The 16,406-nt window shown below is 46.0% G+C and overlaps 1 protein-coding gene across 2 annotated transcripts in view; it reads right to left on the reverse strand.

Annotated features, from left to right (window-relative positions):
- Nucleotides 1-3,845: 3,845 nt before the first annotated feature.
- Nucleotides 3,846-16,406, reverse strand: part of WDFY2 (WD repeat and FYVE domain containing 2) — a 56,047-nt gene continuing 43,486 nt past the window's right edge. For both annotated transcript variants that reach the window (XM_084506178.1, XM_084506179.1), the window contains exons 5-12: nt 15,636-15,786; nt 13,681-13,793; nt 12,672-12,798; nt 10,308-10,413; nt 7,006-7,107; nt 6,101-6,231; nt 5,706-5,814; nt 3,846-5,022 (exon numbers count right to left, since the gene is read on the reverse strand). In XM_084506178.1, coding sequence (XP_084362304.1) covers nt 4,993-5,022; nt 5,706-5,814; nt 6,101-6,231; nt 7,006-7,107; nt 10,308-10,413; nt 12,672-12,798; nt 13,681-13,793; nt 15,636-15,786 — 869 coding nt within the window. In that variant the 3' untranslated portion in view covers nt 3,846-4,992. The remainder of the gene's footprint in view (nt 5,023-5,705; nt 5,815-6,100; nt 6,232-7,005; nt 7,108-10,307; nt 10,414-12,671; nt 12,799-13,680; nt 13,794-15,635; nt 15,787-16,406) is intronic.

Genomic DNA, 16,406 nt, shown 5'->3' on the forward strand with positions numbered 1-16,406 from the left:
ATCACAGAATCACCTAGGTTGGAAGAGACCTCCAAGATCACCGAGTCCAACCTCTGACCTAACAATAACCAGTCCTCCACTAACCCACATCACTCAGCTCTAAACCTAAACATCTTTTAAATACTTCCAGGGATGGTGACTCAACCACTTCCCTGGGCAGCCCATTGATGGGAGTTTTTCTGTAGATTTTAAGGTAAACAGCTAAGTCAGTGCTGAAAAACTCATCGTAAACTATTTATTTGGTGGAACACAGTCCTGGGCCAGACATGCCGATGTTCAATTCCATCAACTGCTGTATTTTTGGAACGACAGAGTGTTTTTAAAAGACACAATATTAAGAGTCACACTCTTAAGTCTCACACTCCCTGCAAAACTAAAGCTCCCCTCCTGATAGCAGATCCTACTTGTCTGAAGTTAGCGCTGGGCAACATTCACCCAGCGGCTTTTTCACGGAGCTGTTAACACTTCGGATGGAAGCAGGAAGCTTCAGATCTCTCTCTTGGCCCAGAACAGTTCCCTATTTGTTTCTTTGTTTTATTTTCTTTTCTGTTTGTCAGCCTTAACATTTCATGTTTTGCTGGGACAGGTGGTTTGGGTGCACATGGGTAGACCCAGTGGTGGGTTACAGAAGATAATTTTGAAATGCAAAGAAGATAACTGGAAAAAATCATATTCCAGCAGCACTCATCCCAGCACTGAGCTAGACAATGAGAAGGAGAAAGAAGGTGTTGAACAGGCAAGAAACAGAACGGAGAGGAGTGTAACAAAGCATTTCTGGGGCTAAAAGTGACTGAATCCAAGAGCTCCAGTTTGCAAAGTTGGTCAGTATTTGTGCTCCTCTCTCCCTAGAGGGAGCCATCAGATAAGTGTTAGAAAAATAGCGCATTCTTCTGAAGAAAACTTGCTCTCCACCAAGCCTGCACAGCCTACGAAGAGACACAACATCAGCCTAGCCAAAGGTCTTCAGCTGGCCAGGTTTTCAGCCTTCTGTTGAGAGAAACAGCCATGTTTGCCGTGCCAGCAATGTCAGAGGTACTGCACAGATAAAACTTTGGAAGAACAGAAGAAGAGTGGCAGAACCTGAACAAGTACAGCATCTATGAGCACAGTGCAGGGAACCTCCGTGCCCAAAGCAGAGACAGCGGGGATTGCCCCAGGCTGTAAGCCAGGGAGCTGGGCTATGGGCTCCAGGTGGGGTGGGAGGAGAAGAAATAGATCTTCATGGACCCCATCTGCCACCCCATCACCAGAACAACTGCACGCTCCTCCGGACTTCAGGATCCTGACCAGAGCTGCTGCTCAGCTCATCGTGCTGGGACAGGGATGGTTCAGCCTTGTGCAGGTCTGCTGAATATTCATTGCAACATTACTGTTGTTTTTTTTGGTGTGCTGATAATAGCATATATTTATATTTGCAAACACTTTTCTGGTAGACTGGTCTCTATTGTTTTCATTTTGTCTTGAGTTTTATGCCCACACATGGCAGAAATTTCAGTGTTTTTGAGTTCAACCTCTTGTTGTCCTGCAGGAAACAGTTTCAGATATGGCCAAAAAGTCACAGTGGGAAATCCCCACGAACTGGGAAAATGTAATGAAAATTCACATCACGCAACCACTGGGTTAATCTCTGAAACTGAAATTCCGGAACTTCAGGTTACTGTCAAACTAGGGAATGTTTTTGTTTTGTTTGTTTGTTTCTTCTGAGGGGCAAAGATTTCCTGCAAGATTTCCTATTTGATTTTAAAGAGAAAATCTGAGAAATTCCTCATTTTTACACAAGAGGTCAACACTGAAGGGACTCATCATATAAATCTTAGTATTTGATATTTCAAGATACTTATTTTTTCTTTTTTAATTTTCTGAGTCATGCAGTAGATGTAGACATGGACTTTTATTCATAGACTCGTGGAATGGCTGAGGCTGTCAGGGAGCTCTGGAGGCCCCGTCCCCAAGCCCTGCTCCAGCAGGGCCCCAGCGCAGGGTGCCCAGTCCAAGTTCAAGAGGACGAGGTGGGGAGGTCAAGTGGGCTTCACTTTAACAAGCAACTCTAAATGAGTGCTGCCAGATGAGGACATGACCATCACCATTCGGGGCTGTTCCAACACCGTCAGACTGCCAGCCCTGTGCATTACCCTGTTTTAAAATGTCTAACCATGGCGTTAGTCTTAGAAGGACCATCAGTGCCAGCCTTGCACTGCCCACGTTTCCCTTCCCTCATGTTTCCCCCCGTCCTGCCCCACCACCCGCACGACCACGACAGGTACGGCTCACGTTAAGAGCAGGACGGGCAGGTGGATTCTCCGAAGAACACTGCTCCTTCCCCCAGAGAAACGCCAGCTAAGAGAGAAACGAAAACCAAGTTTTATAAAAACGAAGAGCAGGGGAAAGCCAGCATTGTTTGCGTGCCCTCTGGCACAGCAGGAGGGAACACGAAAAGCTTGCCGCTGTAATTCAGCAGCCCTGGGGATGAGAGACTTTGTTTGGCTTGAGTGTGTGTGGGTGCATCGTATGGTTTACATCTGTACCAAAAGACACAGCACCCTCCGTCCCTCCCTTCTCTCCCCCACACACCCCAAAATAATGTAATTCTTGAAAAACAGCTCAGATTCGTTATTTGGCAGCTATAATGTAAAGAAAAGCACCAGGCAACAGGCATCCCTTCTCGTGCTGATCTAGAAGACAAAAGAAATTAACATGGTTACACTAAATAGCGCAAGACAGAGAGGTAGGTATTTTTACCTCTCCCACTGTCAAAGCCTCCTCGTTTCATTTTTCATTTGGGATGCAGAGGGATGATCGTTAGGCAGACTTATTTTTCCCTCATATCACTACATTATCGCTCTAAAGGTCAGAGCAAAGGAAAGCATTCTGCTTTCCTCCCCAGCTTCCCTTTCAGCTTGTATCATTTTCTAAGCCACGACCAGTCTGACCTGCGATTGCAAGGTAACCGAGCATTCGTGTCAAATTCAGATCACCCTCCAGGTAGTGTATTTGGAAAGAATAACAGAGGAAATTTTGCAAAACGGGCTCGCGTACCCAACATCCACCCACAAGCAACACCAAAACCACAACCGAGAAGATGGGGACAACAGTTTACTGCAGGAATTTGAACAAACCTCGCTCCCAAGTCCAGTCACCAGGAAAGAAAGTGTAAGGGCTTACAAAAATATTAACATTTGAGCAGGAAAGAGTCTTTTTAGTGCTATGTGAATGATGTTTGAAAATATACTTTAAAAAATGCTGCCCAGAAGGGAACCACCACCAGGCTGTATGACCAGGAAAGCCAGGGTGGCATCATCTCAGCCAGCTGCAGAATGCTTCAGCCCCATTTATAGGTTGTACAAATAGAGAATTGTCCCTGAAAATATGTAGCTGTCATACCACGCACACGTGAAAGTCCAAGCACTCTTCACGGAGGCAGCTCATCGGTCTGAGATTAATGCCAGGGATTGCGTTTACCTTTTTGTTTCCTTGAAAGAGAATTACTGCCAGGCAAGCAAAGGAGAAGGTTTGTTTTCTTCTGGCATTCCCTCTCATGAGAAAGCAGAAAGCTCTTCTCTATGCAGCAACGTGCTTTGTAGTGGTAGCCATCATGACTTCCCATTTAGCAGGGAAAACTAAAATACAAAATGGGGCAAGACTGAACACCACTGACCTGCTGTGTCACGGCAGGTAGGAACCGACAGCCCTGCTTAAAGAGGAGACCCAGGAAACCCCCAGCCTGCTGTTCCATGCCAGTTTCTTCCAAAAGCATTGGCAATAATGTGTTAAATACTGCAATGGATGTAGAGGAACTCAAAGATGACTCCTCAGATAACATCCCTCTGGAAAAAAAAAGCTGTGGGTTTGTGTTGTTGCTGTTTATTCATCTCGACAATTCCCTTTTGAAAAGGTAAGTTAGTAACCCAGGTTTTTAAATACTTTTTATTTTTTAAAAGAAACTGTCAAATATGACAACAGGACAACGGGTGTCATTCAGCAATATCAGTTTCTGATCTAAGGAGGAAATTAATAAAAACCATCAGCATTTTAAAAAATAAATATGACTAACCGTATGGAAAATAAGGAAAAACAAATTCATGTTCAACATCACCGACAGATATAAATGCTGAAATGTTGCTGCGCAAGGTAGAGGTAGAGGTAAAACAGACTTTTCAGACCCAGACCAGCTTTAGAGCCGCTCCCCACGCCCCCATGCACACCCTCCCCAAAGCTGCTCACAGTTGTCAATGATTTCATTTGAATCATCCCGCAGCCTCATCAAAGCAGGTCTGCGTGCTCCTTGCAACGCTCTGAGCTGGAAAACTATTTCAGCTTTTGTAGAAATGAGTTGCTATGCAACCTGGCCCCCCAGTTTTGCAACTTGTGCGGCAAGGAGAGCGGCTGGAAGCTGCACTTCAGCTCCCGCGAAACAACACAGCGCTCGCCAGCTGATATCTGCGAGGACAAGTGGATGGCAGAGCCCTTTTTAGGAATTTTAAGTCCACCAAACGCAGGGAACGCGCAGCGCCGTGCCTGGAGCTCCTCCACAGAAGAGAGCATCGTCAGCAGGACCGTCCCCAACGGAGAGGTGCTCGCTGTGGGGAGAGCCGATTGCCTTTGTGCCGTCTGTCGATACTGAAAACGCACGTGGTGAGACACAAACCCAGAGCCCTCTGTACAAAGCAGCAAGTATCCTGACACAGGGAAATACAAAAACTAAAAATTGCACCGCACACGGGTTTTCCGAACGAACTCAAGACAACCGACGTCAGGTCGTACAAACCATTAGTTAAAAAAATACCTTCTGGGATATTTTGAGAGTAAGTGGAAAGAGTCTTCGTGCAAATGTTCAGCCTTGATCAAGCAGAGGACATAAAATCGTTGTAAACACATTAGTTCCTTTCTCATCTGCCGTATGCGCCCGGCGTTATCTATCTTCTGCAGTATGATTAGGGTTAGGAAATCTGCTTCTTCTGTCAATGTCACCCTTCCAGTTCCACTGATGCATCATCAAGACACTACTGGTGTCATATCCCACAGCTGTTGATGTAAGAACATACAATAACATAGTGAATAGTGGCAAAATACAATAAAATACAGTATGTAATGTCAGATCTAAGCAATTCGTATTTATTTATTTTTGCCTAAGGGAGGCTACTTGGCCAGGGCTGGATGCACCAGGTCCAATGGTCCAACAAAGCTTAATTTCATTTTCTAACACTCCTGTCACTTTACGTTTTATTCCTACAAGTTGAGTTTATAGCTGGTTTTAAGAGAAACTAAACAAAATCCACACTGTATTGCTAACTTGAATGATAAGCAGCCATACTATGATTACGAGGTTGTGTTTTTTTGGTTTTGTTTTTAATTGCTGGAGCTTTGTTATAAACTTACTCATCATTTTAGCTATTTCTCTGCATGGAGATTTGACATCTGTGGGGCCTTTCTTCACCTGGCCACACAAACTAATTAGCCACATCAAAACATGGTTTGTCTTCCTTGAAAAGAAGTCACCGTGAGCACTGACTTTGCTGCAGTGTCGTCCCTGTCCCTTCAGGCAGTAATTCATAGACCAGGACCTCTTTGCTCTTTACTGAGCAGAATTGCATCAGTTGGTGAGAGAGAGCTCTAGGTGGAAGACAGTGGGTAGGACGTACGTGGATCCACAAGGGAGAGAAAGGGGAAATGAAATAGAGGAGCTAGAGCCATCCCCTCCCTCCTACCTTAATAACCTTGTCTGTCCCCGAGGTCAACAGCCATCCTCTGGTGGCATCGAAGTGTACGTGAACTATGTTGTGCTTGCTGTCGTGGAAAGTAGCTGTGGGCGCCCGCCTGAAGGAAGAAATCCCAAATCAGCAAAAAATGTGTCAGCAAGAAGCATTTGAGTGCTTCTGTAAGCCACCAACTCAGCAAACTCCCTGTAAACTGCAATTTGAGACCTTCCCAGCATGACAAGACGAGGGTTGGACATCCCTGCACCCCTCTCCAGTCTGTGAGGCGCTTCAGGGGCTTCTCTTGCCCCTTCTCCAGGGGCCACCCCACCGGCTGCTCCCTCCCACAGCCCCTCAGGCCCTCCCAGACGGGGAGTTTTGTCCTGCTCCAGGTTGTCCACACTTACTCTTCATCCGTGATGGACTCGTGGCAGCTATCGCAGACCCTCACTTCAAACTCGAAGCCCATCAGGGGGATGGAGGAGCGCTTGGAGCTGCACTTGCCACAGACGGCCTTCCCGCACTTGCGGCAGTGGTGCTGTAGGAGACAACAAAAAAGTTGTCCAAGCTGTCCTCTTTTTGTTAGGAGAGAGAGAGAGATGGGAAGATGGGCGTACCTAGGGCAGGATGGACATCTTTTGAGTCTTGCATGGGGCTGTAGGGAACTACACCACCACCAAGCAATGCCTGCCGTGTTGAAGGATGCCCAGGTCAAAGCAAGAGAGGGCTGTGGTGCTGCAGCATCATTCTAGGGCCTTATCCCAGCCTCTCCCCTAACACATACCACCAAATCATCTCAGTCAAGCCCCTGGCGTCTTTCAGCCAAGGCTGTGTTTTCTCACACGTGTTCCAGGCAGACCAGTAAGCCGAAGCCATTTCCAACACAGCCTGAGCAGTTACAGATGTTTACCCAAGCCCATTGAAAACAGCTTTGCTTCCAGCACCATCTCCAAAAATCATCTGCAAATTTCTTTCTACAGCAGCCTCAACTGACAATAAGCAAAATCCCACATGGCTAAAGCTACAGACAGCCCCAAAACAATTTATTCAGCCCAGGCTCTATTATGTGCATTTGCTATTGGAACTGGCTGCAGAAAGAAAAAAAAAAGGGAGAAAAAGCTTCTGCTTCTGACGGGCCAGGTTTTTGGCTCTCAGTGTGCTCCTCCAAAGCAGAAATCACAATTGAGCACTCAGCAGAAGAACAAAGTACAAGTTCTCAAGCTGTTAGGGAGGAAAAAAATAACCAAAATACATAATGAGAGAGAAGAAGCCTAACTGCATCGCATTAATGCACCAAAGGACCCATACGCACCTGCCTGAGGCCTATTTTCTTACTGTCCCACATTTGCTTGAAGTTCCAGAAGAAAGGCTGGTCACATTTTTGGCAGGAGTCGCTGTCCAGCCACTCAGGGGTCTGCAACATAAACGGAAGGAATGAGCAACAAAATTCTGCAAGAGCCCAGAGACAGGACAAGAGAGATGTGTTGGGGTGCAGTAATGTTGTTGGATTAAAAACCATTTTCACAAGAAGCCATTTTACCTGTTCGTGGGGGCGTCTATTTGGGCTCGGCTCCGAGCCTTGAAGGACGCAGGAGGAACACTTCTCACCCACCACATGAAGAAGAGTTTGATTATAAGACCCTAAAAATAACCCAGGAAGAAACAAACCTCCCCCCACCTCTTCGCTTTTGGAATTAGGCACGTAAAACCGAATGTCCTGTCTGGGCAGCATTTACCATCTGCTGGGGGAACTGGAGGCAATGAGTACTTCCAATAGCTGAGCTCCTTATCTGGAGGGAAGGGGGAGGTATCTGAAATGTGGCTTCCCCCTCCACCTCTCCCTCTCTTTCTTTCCTTTTCTTTTTTTCAGTGCTGTAAGAGGCGTTCCTGCTGTCAGAGGTATCTGTGCTGCAAATCACACAAGGCAGGCAAAATGAGGTTCTCCTGAACAAGCCTGAAACCCAAAACAGCTTTTTTCCCTGCTTTCACACAAAGATGATGAAAGGAAAGCCTTCCAGTTCCTAATGCAACGCACAGATCGGCACTCACGCTGTGGATAAAGAGGGTAAAAAGATTTAAAGAAAAAGAAAGAAAACGTCAAAGGCCTTTCTCTCTCCTGCAGCCAGGTTTTGCTGTGAAGAGCAGCAAGGCACAGACTCCCCATAGGGAAGCAAGCCTTGTCAGATCCTGCAAGATCTCAGAAAATGCCTGAAATGGCAGAGGGGGGCTCATGGAAGGAGCAAACGACCTCCTCCCCTACACTTGGATCCTGACACGTGTCGTGCATTGAGCTGCTGGTGGACATGCAACCCTTCTCCCCACGGTGTTTAGTATTAATATTCCTAAATTATTATTATAGGAATATTCCTAAATGTATTTCCATGTTCCTAAATATTGTGACAGGCAGGCAAAGATAAGGTAAGGCTGATGGAGACCCTCCACTCCCACAAAAGGTTTGACCTCCAACAATAAAGCAACTTGCCTGCTTCAGCTTCTTCTGTCACTTACTTTGAAGGCTGTTCACTCTGCAGGGGCAAATCTGTCTTTTCTACCCACAACAGCATTTTAGATTAATGCCTACAGATCTGCGTGAATAAAGTTTTCATCTCTTCAGCATCTGAACATGAAACATGAAAAAGGTGTTTTGCTCATGACAAGGAATTGCTTTGTAATCAAAACAGAGACACGCTGCTAGGATTTTTCAGATGTTCCCTTCTCACCGTTTTTTAAAAATAGAGATTAAAACAAGGAATCGAGGGATAAGATGGCTTAATTCACTCTAATGCAAATCTCAGAGATGTGGGAAAACCTGATATCAAAGTGAATGCTGAGCAAACATCAAGTGGAAAAAAAAACAACAAACACCTTAAATCATGGGAAAATACCAAAGCCAAAATCCAAAAGAAAGTGCTGTAGGACCCCCAAAAAGGTGCTAAAATCTCAAAGGTTTACATTCTGGAGGTGTTTTAGCACAATGGACAGACACCCTATGGTGTTATGGGTGACAAGAAGAACCCAAATAGCGATAGTCAGGGAAAGCAGCGCACCCATTAGCACCTGCTGCTAAGCCCTCATTTAGCTAATTATATTTTTCCTCCTGTCTTCTCACATCACTTCTGTCTGTTTTGCAACAAACCAACCTTCACCCCTTCCTGCAGCCTCTCGAAGGCAGCGGCTAAGTAAGGTTTTCATTTCTGGGTGAAGTAAGGTTTTCATTTGTGGCTGAAGTAAGGTTTTCATTTCTGGATGCTCAGGCTGCAGCAGAAAGGAAACATCTGGTGGGAGGGAGGAACCTGCTTTGCTTTCGTTTCACTTTTGGAGCTGATGACATAATTGGCCATTAGATGAGCAATTAAAGAGAGCCAACTGGAATGCTAATTCATGTAAAAAAAAAAAAGGAGCAGGAGTAGCTCGGCTCCTGCCTAGGCCTATTTCAGTCGGTTTTAAAATCCAATTTTCCACTTATCGTTCCTCCTTGCTCAAGGGAGACTCGCACAGCCCGAGGAGACCAAAACCCTCGTGGAGAGGCAGCAAAGCTGATTAGAGACGGTGCTGCTACAAGCACAGGCTGCCCTGAGAGAAACTCATCACCCTTATCCCTCCTTGCTTTTCTCTACTTACAGCGGTCTTCCCCATCCCGTGCTAAAAGGATGAGGTGGAGGAAAGCACCCAGAAGTGTGTTTTCAGCTGAATCCCTTGCAGCCACAGCCCCACGCTGGCTGGGATTAACCTCTCCTTACCCCAACCTGCCTACCAAGGGCATTCGGGGTATTTGTGGTGCCTGTGCCCACCCGCAGCCTCGCCCACCCGTGGGAGCAGGGCAGAGCATTAAGCACGGCTGCTGCCTCCGTGCAGGAAAGCGCAGAGGCTTGCCGTGACTCATTTTGCCAGAATGTGCCACGTTCACCACCAGGGCTGACGCCTGACTCACTCGCTCACCCCGCTGAGCCAGGTCTTCGAAGCTGCCGAGCGGAGGCAGCTCCCACAGCACCGAAGACCCAGGGTAGGTTTCTGCACGTGGCTGCGTTTGCTGGCCATGCAGCACGAAAGGAATTGGGAGTGTGTGGGTGAGATCTCACTGTCTGGGGCACCAACATCATCATTTACCCAGTTGTGTGTGTTTATACCAGAAGGGAGCAAGACCTGGTAGCAGGTGAGGCTGAAGCCCTAACTAAACGCCTTTTAGCAAGAATAAGGGAAAAAAAAAACACCTGGGTTGCAGGTTTCCAGAGATGACAAAGAGCTTTCTTATTCTGCTTCCTTAAATAAAAATAAAAAAATATCAATCTATCCATTTACCTCTGAAATATTTCTCGTGATGTCCTGAAAAAACAAAGCAGAACATCTCACGATACCCTCCTCAGAGGATGTCTTTCAGAGCAGTAAAGGACAGAAACCATTTAGCAGCTTACCTAATACACATTTTCTGCCAGATAATTTCCCCTGTACCGTGTTATCAAAGGCACGGCATAATTGCTGTATAATAAGTGGAGCATGTCCAACAACATTTTTAATGCCTGGAAAGATCTTGTTTGAACGGAAAGCTGCACACCTTAGGAAGACCCCTTCTTCCCAAGACTGTTTCAGACCGAATCGGCAAGAGCAGGCCCCTACCTCCTGTCTCTCAACATCCATGTTCCAGACAACGATTCCCCCGTCGGCACCACACGAGATGAGCTGCCGAGTGTGGTGAGCGTAGGAGAGGGACTGAACTCGGTCACTGGAAAAGAAACAAGACAGTTACTAATCAGCCATTTAAGGCTAGCACAAAAGTAAGCACAGAACGTACAATAAAGCAATATTAATCACCCGTTTGTATGCTGTTGTTTCTTTCTTTTTTTTTTTTCCTTGTTTTTAATTTTCTTGGTATTCACTGGATGCAAATTGGTGGCTTCGCTGTCCAGGTGGGACCAGAGCCAGAGCGTTGCTCACCTGGGCAGCATCCACAAAAGCAAGGACCAGTTCTGGTAACTGGTTTCACTGCTCCTGGGACTGGGAGCTGAGCTGGGAAGCCAGAACAGGGCTGCAACTGCAGGGTCTCTCCCACTCACACCTGAGTGCCCCGGTAAGGTGGCCACAATGTGCCCTTGTGGCCAAGAAGGCCAACGGTGTCGTGGGGCGCATTGGGAAGAATGCTGCCAGCAGGGCAGGGGAGGTGATCCTCTCCTTCTGCTCAGCCCTGGTGAGGCCACACCAGGAGTGTTGTGCCCAGTTCTGGGCTCCCCAGTACCAGAGGGACGTGGAGCTACTGGAGCGAGTCCAGAGGAGGGCTGCTTAGGTGATGAGGGGTCAGGAGCAGCTGTCGTATGAGGACAGGCTGAGAGAGCTGGGCATGTTTAGCCTGGAGAAGAGAAGGCTGAGAGGGGATCTTATCAGTGTCTATAAATATCTGAAGGGAGGGTGTCAAGAGGATGGGGCCAGACTGTCTGCAGCGGTGCCAGAGACAGGACAAGAGGCACTAATTGAAACACAGCAAGTTCCACCTGAATGGGAGAAAGCACTGTGAGGGTGACAGGGCACAGGAACAGGCTGCCCAGAGAGGCTGTGGATCCTTCTCTGGAGATATTCAAACCCCACCTGGATGGGATCCTACGCAGTGTGCTCTACATGATCATTTTTGGCAGGGGTGTTGGACTGGATGATCCCCAGAGGTCCCTTCCAGCCTCAGCCATTCTGTGACTGTGTTTTGGTAACACTCTGCAACATCTAGAAACAAAGCCCTGAAGGACTGCTGAAGGTTTTCTTTTAGCTCTAACAAGCACGGAGAGTTTTAAAAATTGTACAGGAATTGCTAAACTGTTTCTAAGCCTTCCCAAGGTAAGGAGGATGATTTAGGTGCTTTTGCTTCTTCTTTGAAAGAAAAAGCAGCATTTAAGAAACAACACAGTTTAAACCACTATGTATTTTTTGATTCTTTCTTCCTTCAGCCTACCTTCACAGCGCTGACCTGCTGGCTCCAGCGTCACCATTAAGTGAAATGTTTCCTGATCCCCATTGTCATTAGGACCGGGTCTGTAAACAGCATGGAGCCAGCCAACAGCCATGCTACCGATTAAGATCCAGAGGCTAACTTCATACCAGAAGAACTAATTTCCACAGCAATAAATATAGCACAAGTGCATTAGCAAGCGCCAGCGTTAGGGTTCAGGAGTGATCTAGGAATTCCCACAAGAACTCTGCAGTGCTCTGAAATCCCAGCGGCCCGACCAAACCACTCAGCAGAGCACAGCATCACTCGAGGGAACTGGATCAATATGGAAGAAGCTGTAAATACTGCCAGACCAGAACCACCACGGGATTTTGCCTCTCCACACCTGAGCCTGGCGTGCCAGTCCCACATGTAAGCCAGCATTTAACAGGCTCAGAAGTCATTGCAGCTACAGCCAGTCTACCTCTAGCCTAATGAAGGCCCAGCACAGGCTTACTCTTCTTCAAAGACTTCTACTGTACAATGCACGTGTGAGGTCTGTACGTGCAGAGATGAAGCCTCTTAGCATTACGGAGATGTTGAAGGCCCATATGGGCAAAGCACATTACCTCCAGCCTGAATTACAAGTAAAGTGAGACGGAAAAGACCCGGTTAGCATGGAGTAAAATGGAACTAATTGTCCAAGCCTGATGCTCCCTCTAGGGGAACGAAAGAACCTGACACCTAAAAGCAAGAATTTCCCTGCAGCTGTTTTCGTTTGAGGATCCTTCCTTTCCAGCATAGGTGCACTCTCGCATAACACATTCGGGACTGCAGATAGTTGTGCTTTCTTTCACTACCCTTTGCAGACTTTTAAACTAGCCTGTGGGCCCCAAACTGAAAAACTCACTTTAAACAATTTATTCTGGTTGTATACGGGCCACAGGGAGTCACACATACAAGCTTGAGGCATGTGAAAACTGTAACCTCTGGGCTGTTTCTGTTTCCAGATGTGGCTTCTGCCTTCAGCTTTTCTCCCATAAAAGCAGAAGGAAGGGCTTTGAACGTACTTATGTCCTTGCAGCTCGATGGCTGTTCCTTTTCTTCCTCCAATATCCCACATTATAATGGAATGATCAGAACTGCCTGAGAATAAAACTCGCTGTATTGGGTCCCAACAGAGAGCAGTGACGCCGCCTGAAAGAGGAGATGCACAGAACACTCATTTCATTACAGAAGAATGCAGCTAAATATACAGGTACATATTTAAAGATATCACCAAATATACAGATAAATATTTAAATATATCACCAAAAACAAAGAGAGTGATTAAAAGCGGTCTCTTTAGCCAGGGCCATGCAGCCACTGTACTGGCCATCTGCCTGGAAATGTTACCGAAGCCCTAACCTGCTCTTCTGCAGCCAGAGGGCTCAGCTGCTGCTCCTGTGGATGAGCCCACTGAGCAGCAGAGTGCAGCAGCAGGAAAGCCACCATATGATGGTCACGGTGTGACTGCACAGCTTTTCATCTCCACCACTCCCAGGTGACAGATTTTACAGCAAAACAGAAGGCAGTGGGAAATGTACAGAAATCTGCACAGTATCACAGCATTCAGCCACAGAGGAGGGACACGAAGGGAAGGTGCTGAGGAATGTTCATTTCTTCTGTTAGGCAGCAAGTTCACATCCCAGGGCTGCTGTTTGTAAAGCATGATGGAGCACAAGCCCCAGCAGCAAAGCAACCACTCAGCTCCTCCAACAAGCACATCTTGGATGTGCATATCCCACCGGGGCAGTAACATCTACCAATATAGGTCTTTCCCCAGGAAGCATCTTTTCCACCTTCCAGAGTTACTGCCACTTTTGTCCTCATTCTACTTTAATTAGCAGTAACTGATTGGGGTATTTTCTGTACTTAGTCTAATCCCTCTTCTTTTCACCAATAAAGAACAAACTCCCCTGAGCTGTAGGGACAGTTTGAGCTCCCTTCCATGCTATTTACTGTTTCACAGGAGGGTTACATTGCTGTGATGCCACGCACAGATGAAGAACCATATAGGGTCTCCTCCTCAAGCCTTACCTGTGTGTCCCTTAAATGTTGTAACAAGGCTGCAGGACTCTTGCTCTAGCTTGAGTATGGTTACTTGCCCAGAATGATCACCAACAAACACGTGCCGGGTTTCCACATCAAATCTGATGGATAAATGCTGAGGAATATACGCTGTTTACACACAATTTTGTTTTATGCACTGCTTTTCATGACTTTTTAATGCTTTTAACGTGAGTGTGCTGCAACCTCATGAATAGTGCTCCAGTTTCAAGGAGGTACTCAGGGTGTACTTTTAGATATCAAACTCATAGCTGTTCATATTAATAATGCAGTCTCCCTGAGTAAACGGAACAGCAAGAAAAAAAGAGACTATTCCTGAGGATATAAGAACATAATAAAAATACAAATTATGAAATGCCTTGGAAGTAGCTCTTTGCCATGAACAGAAGAGACTCATCTCCCCAGGCTCTCTAGCTTAGGTGCTAGAGTCTGATGGTGTTTATTATTCCTCTTTCCTTCCATAAAATTGTTTAAAATAACTGTTCCTTGTTTCCTGCTTCTTTGTTATATTTAGGTATACAAATAAAACTCTCATCTTTTTTCCAGACCACTGGCCAGTGTCACAGAAGTCCTCCAGAAGATTATCTCCGTAAATGGTTTTTAATAGCAATTGCTCATGTTGCAAGAGACAGTCAATGTTTTATGTCCAATCTGGGGAAGTGCCGGCTACACCAGGTGTATCACACACCATATTCTAAACAGAATAAAATCCAGACCTGTTCAGCCACCTACTGGAACAATCTCAACAGGTTCTGACCTCTTCATCTGATTTAATTGCACATTTAGATTCCATAGTGCATATTAAAGGATCAATTGCTTCACATTGATCAAATACAGTCGGGACACTGGGGAAAACGACAACAACAACAACAACACAAACAACCAAACCCAAACATTCATGGTTCTGCCAAGTTTTTTGCAGTATTTGTCAATGGCTGTCATTTCCCCGGCCCCCCACCAGCATGACCTGATGGCCCAAATTAAAGCGTTCTCCAAAATTTGGAATCACTCAAACCAGTCTGCTCTCCAGAGAGCTTTAGGAAATGCAGTACCAACTTCTATATCACACTTTCTAAAATATTAATTAATTAATTTAAAACGGAGTTCACCCACTATGCCATTTAGATTAGTTTGCCCTTCATTCAGCCAGAAGATATAAAGCAACTGCCTAAATTGCTCTTGTTCAAAGTATAATTTTGAGTCAGTCTCATTTCCCATGAACTAGCAAAACACACATCATCTCTAGCACATATGCTATGGGGCACTAAAAGTCTGTTTATGCTAACCCTTGCTTTCAGCCTAAGAGCTCATACTTTTCTACTTCCCTTTTCATTTGCAATAAAGCTGAATTAATATTTCTTTTATTGTCAGGCAGCTGGGGCAGCTCTAGGTGAATAAGCCACTTGAGTGCCATTTCTGGAGCCATTTATTCTTTAGTTGGCCCAAATTCCCAATGCACAGTGGGCTGTTCCAGAGTGAAGGACAAGTACTCATTATTTCATATTAAAGTCATTTAATTCTTCCCATGCATAGACACACACACACACACGCTGACCTGATCGCCGACCTACTTTGCTACCATTAATTTTTAGAAAAAAAAAAAGAATGCACTGCATGTTTGAACAAAGGCCCTGTCCTTATTTATTACAATAGCAGACCACAACAGGTTACAGATTGCCCATTGTTTTGCTCAGAAATGCTAAGACCTAAATATGCCACCATGTATTAAGGAGACAAAGCAAGGAGAACAGTTAGTGTTGGGCTGTTGTGTTTTTTTTTTTTAATCGGCTTTAGATAATGGTTTCTCTAACAAAACACTGAACCTACACAAGGCACTAAAAACGGAGGACAATTAGGGAAATAAAAAAAAGAAAGCTAACAAACTAAGAGGCTGTTTAAGTGCCAAAGAGCTCAGCAAAGGATACTGCAGGCCACAGGCTCCCGCGCTGGTGCGGTACCCTCCCAGGCGCTGGCCGCTCTCCGAACAGTGCCACGTGAAGTTCTTGTCTTGGCCAGTGCTCAGCACCCACTCCATCTCCAGGACGAACAGAATCATTATGACCCTGCTTTGATGAGCTGAAAATTAAGCAGACAGACATATAATTGTACTACTGCAAAGAACATGCAGGCAGAAGACCACTGGAAATGGCAACCCTTGTACCCAGCTTTGCCATTCCCTACTCATCTGCTCACCCTCCCCTATAGAAGAAGCTCCTGGTCAATAATCCTCTTGACATGAGATACCATAAAAGCCTGTAAGGTTCTTCCCCTGAACATTCAACATTTGTGTGAGGAAGAGAAGCAAAACTTAATTCCTTCCACGCCTACAGCAGCCATCTATCGTTTCAGGTAGCCCAAGTCTTCCTTCCATCCTTGTACCATCACCAACAAAGCAGCCATTGTGGAAAAGGCTCTGTTTAAACCTGTCTTGAGCTGGTTTTCTGACAGCAGAGCAGATGCCCACGTGGCAGCATGCTGCTGCTCCTCCTGCTGTGAGCTCTGGTGGCTGTGGGCTGCCGATCGCGGTGCCCCAGCAGCAGGAGGAGTTAGGGGCAGGCACAGCCCGACAGCAGAGGGAAGCTTTAGCATCGCATGGGAATCAGCTAAAAAGAAAATGGGTAAAAAATAACAAATAAAAAAAGGAAAAGATCACAGCTGGGCAAGATGAATAAACCAGCTGAATGAATAAATTGCTG

Source organism: Aythya ferina (genome assembly GCF_964211825.1).
Source record: "Aythya ferina genome assembly, chromosome: 1".
Classification (NCBI taxonomy): domain Eukaryota; kingdom Metazoa; phylum Chordata; class Aves; order Anseriformes; family Anatidae; genus Aythya; species Aythya ferina.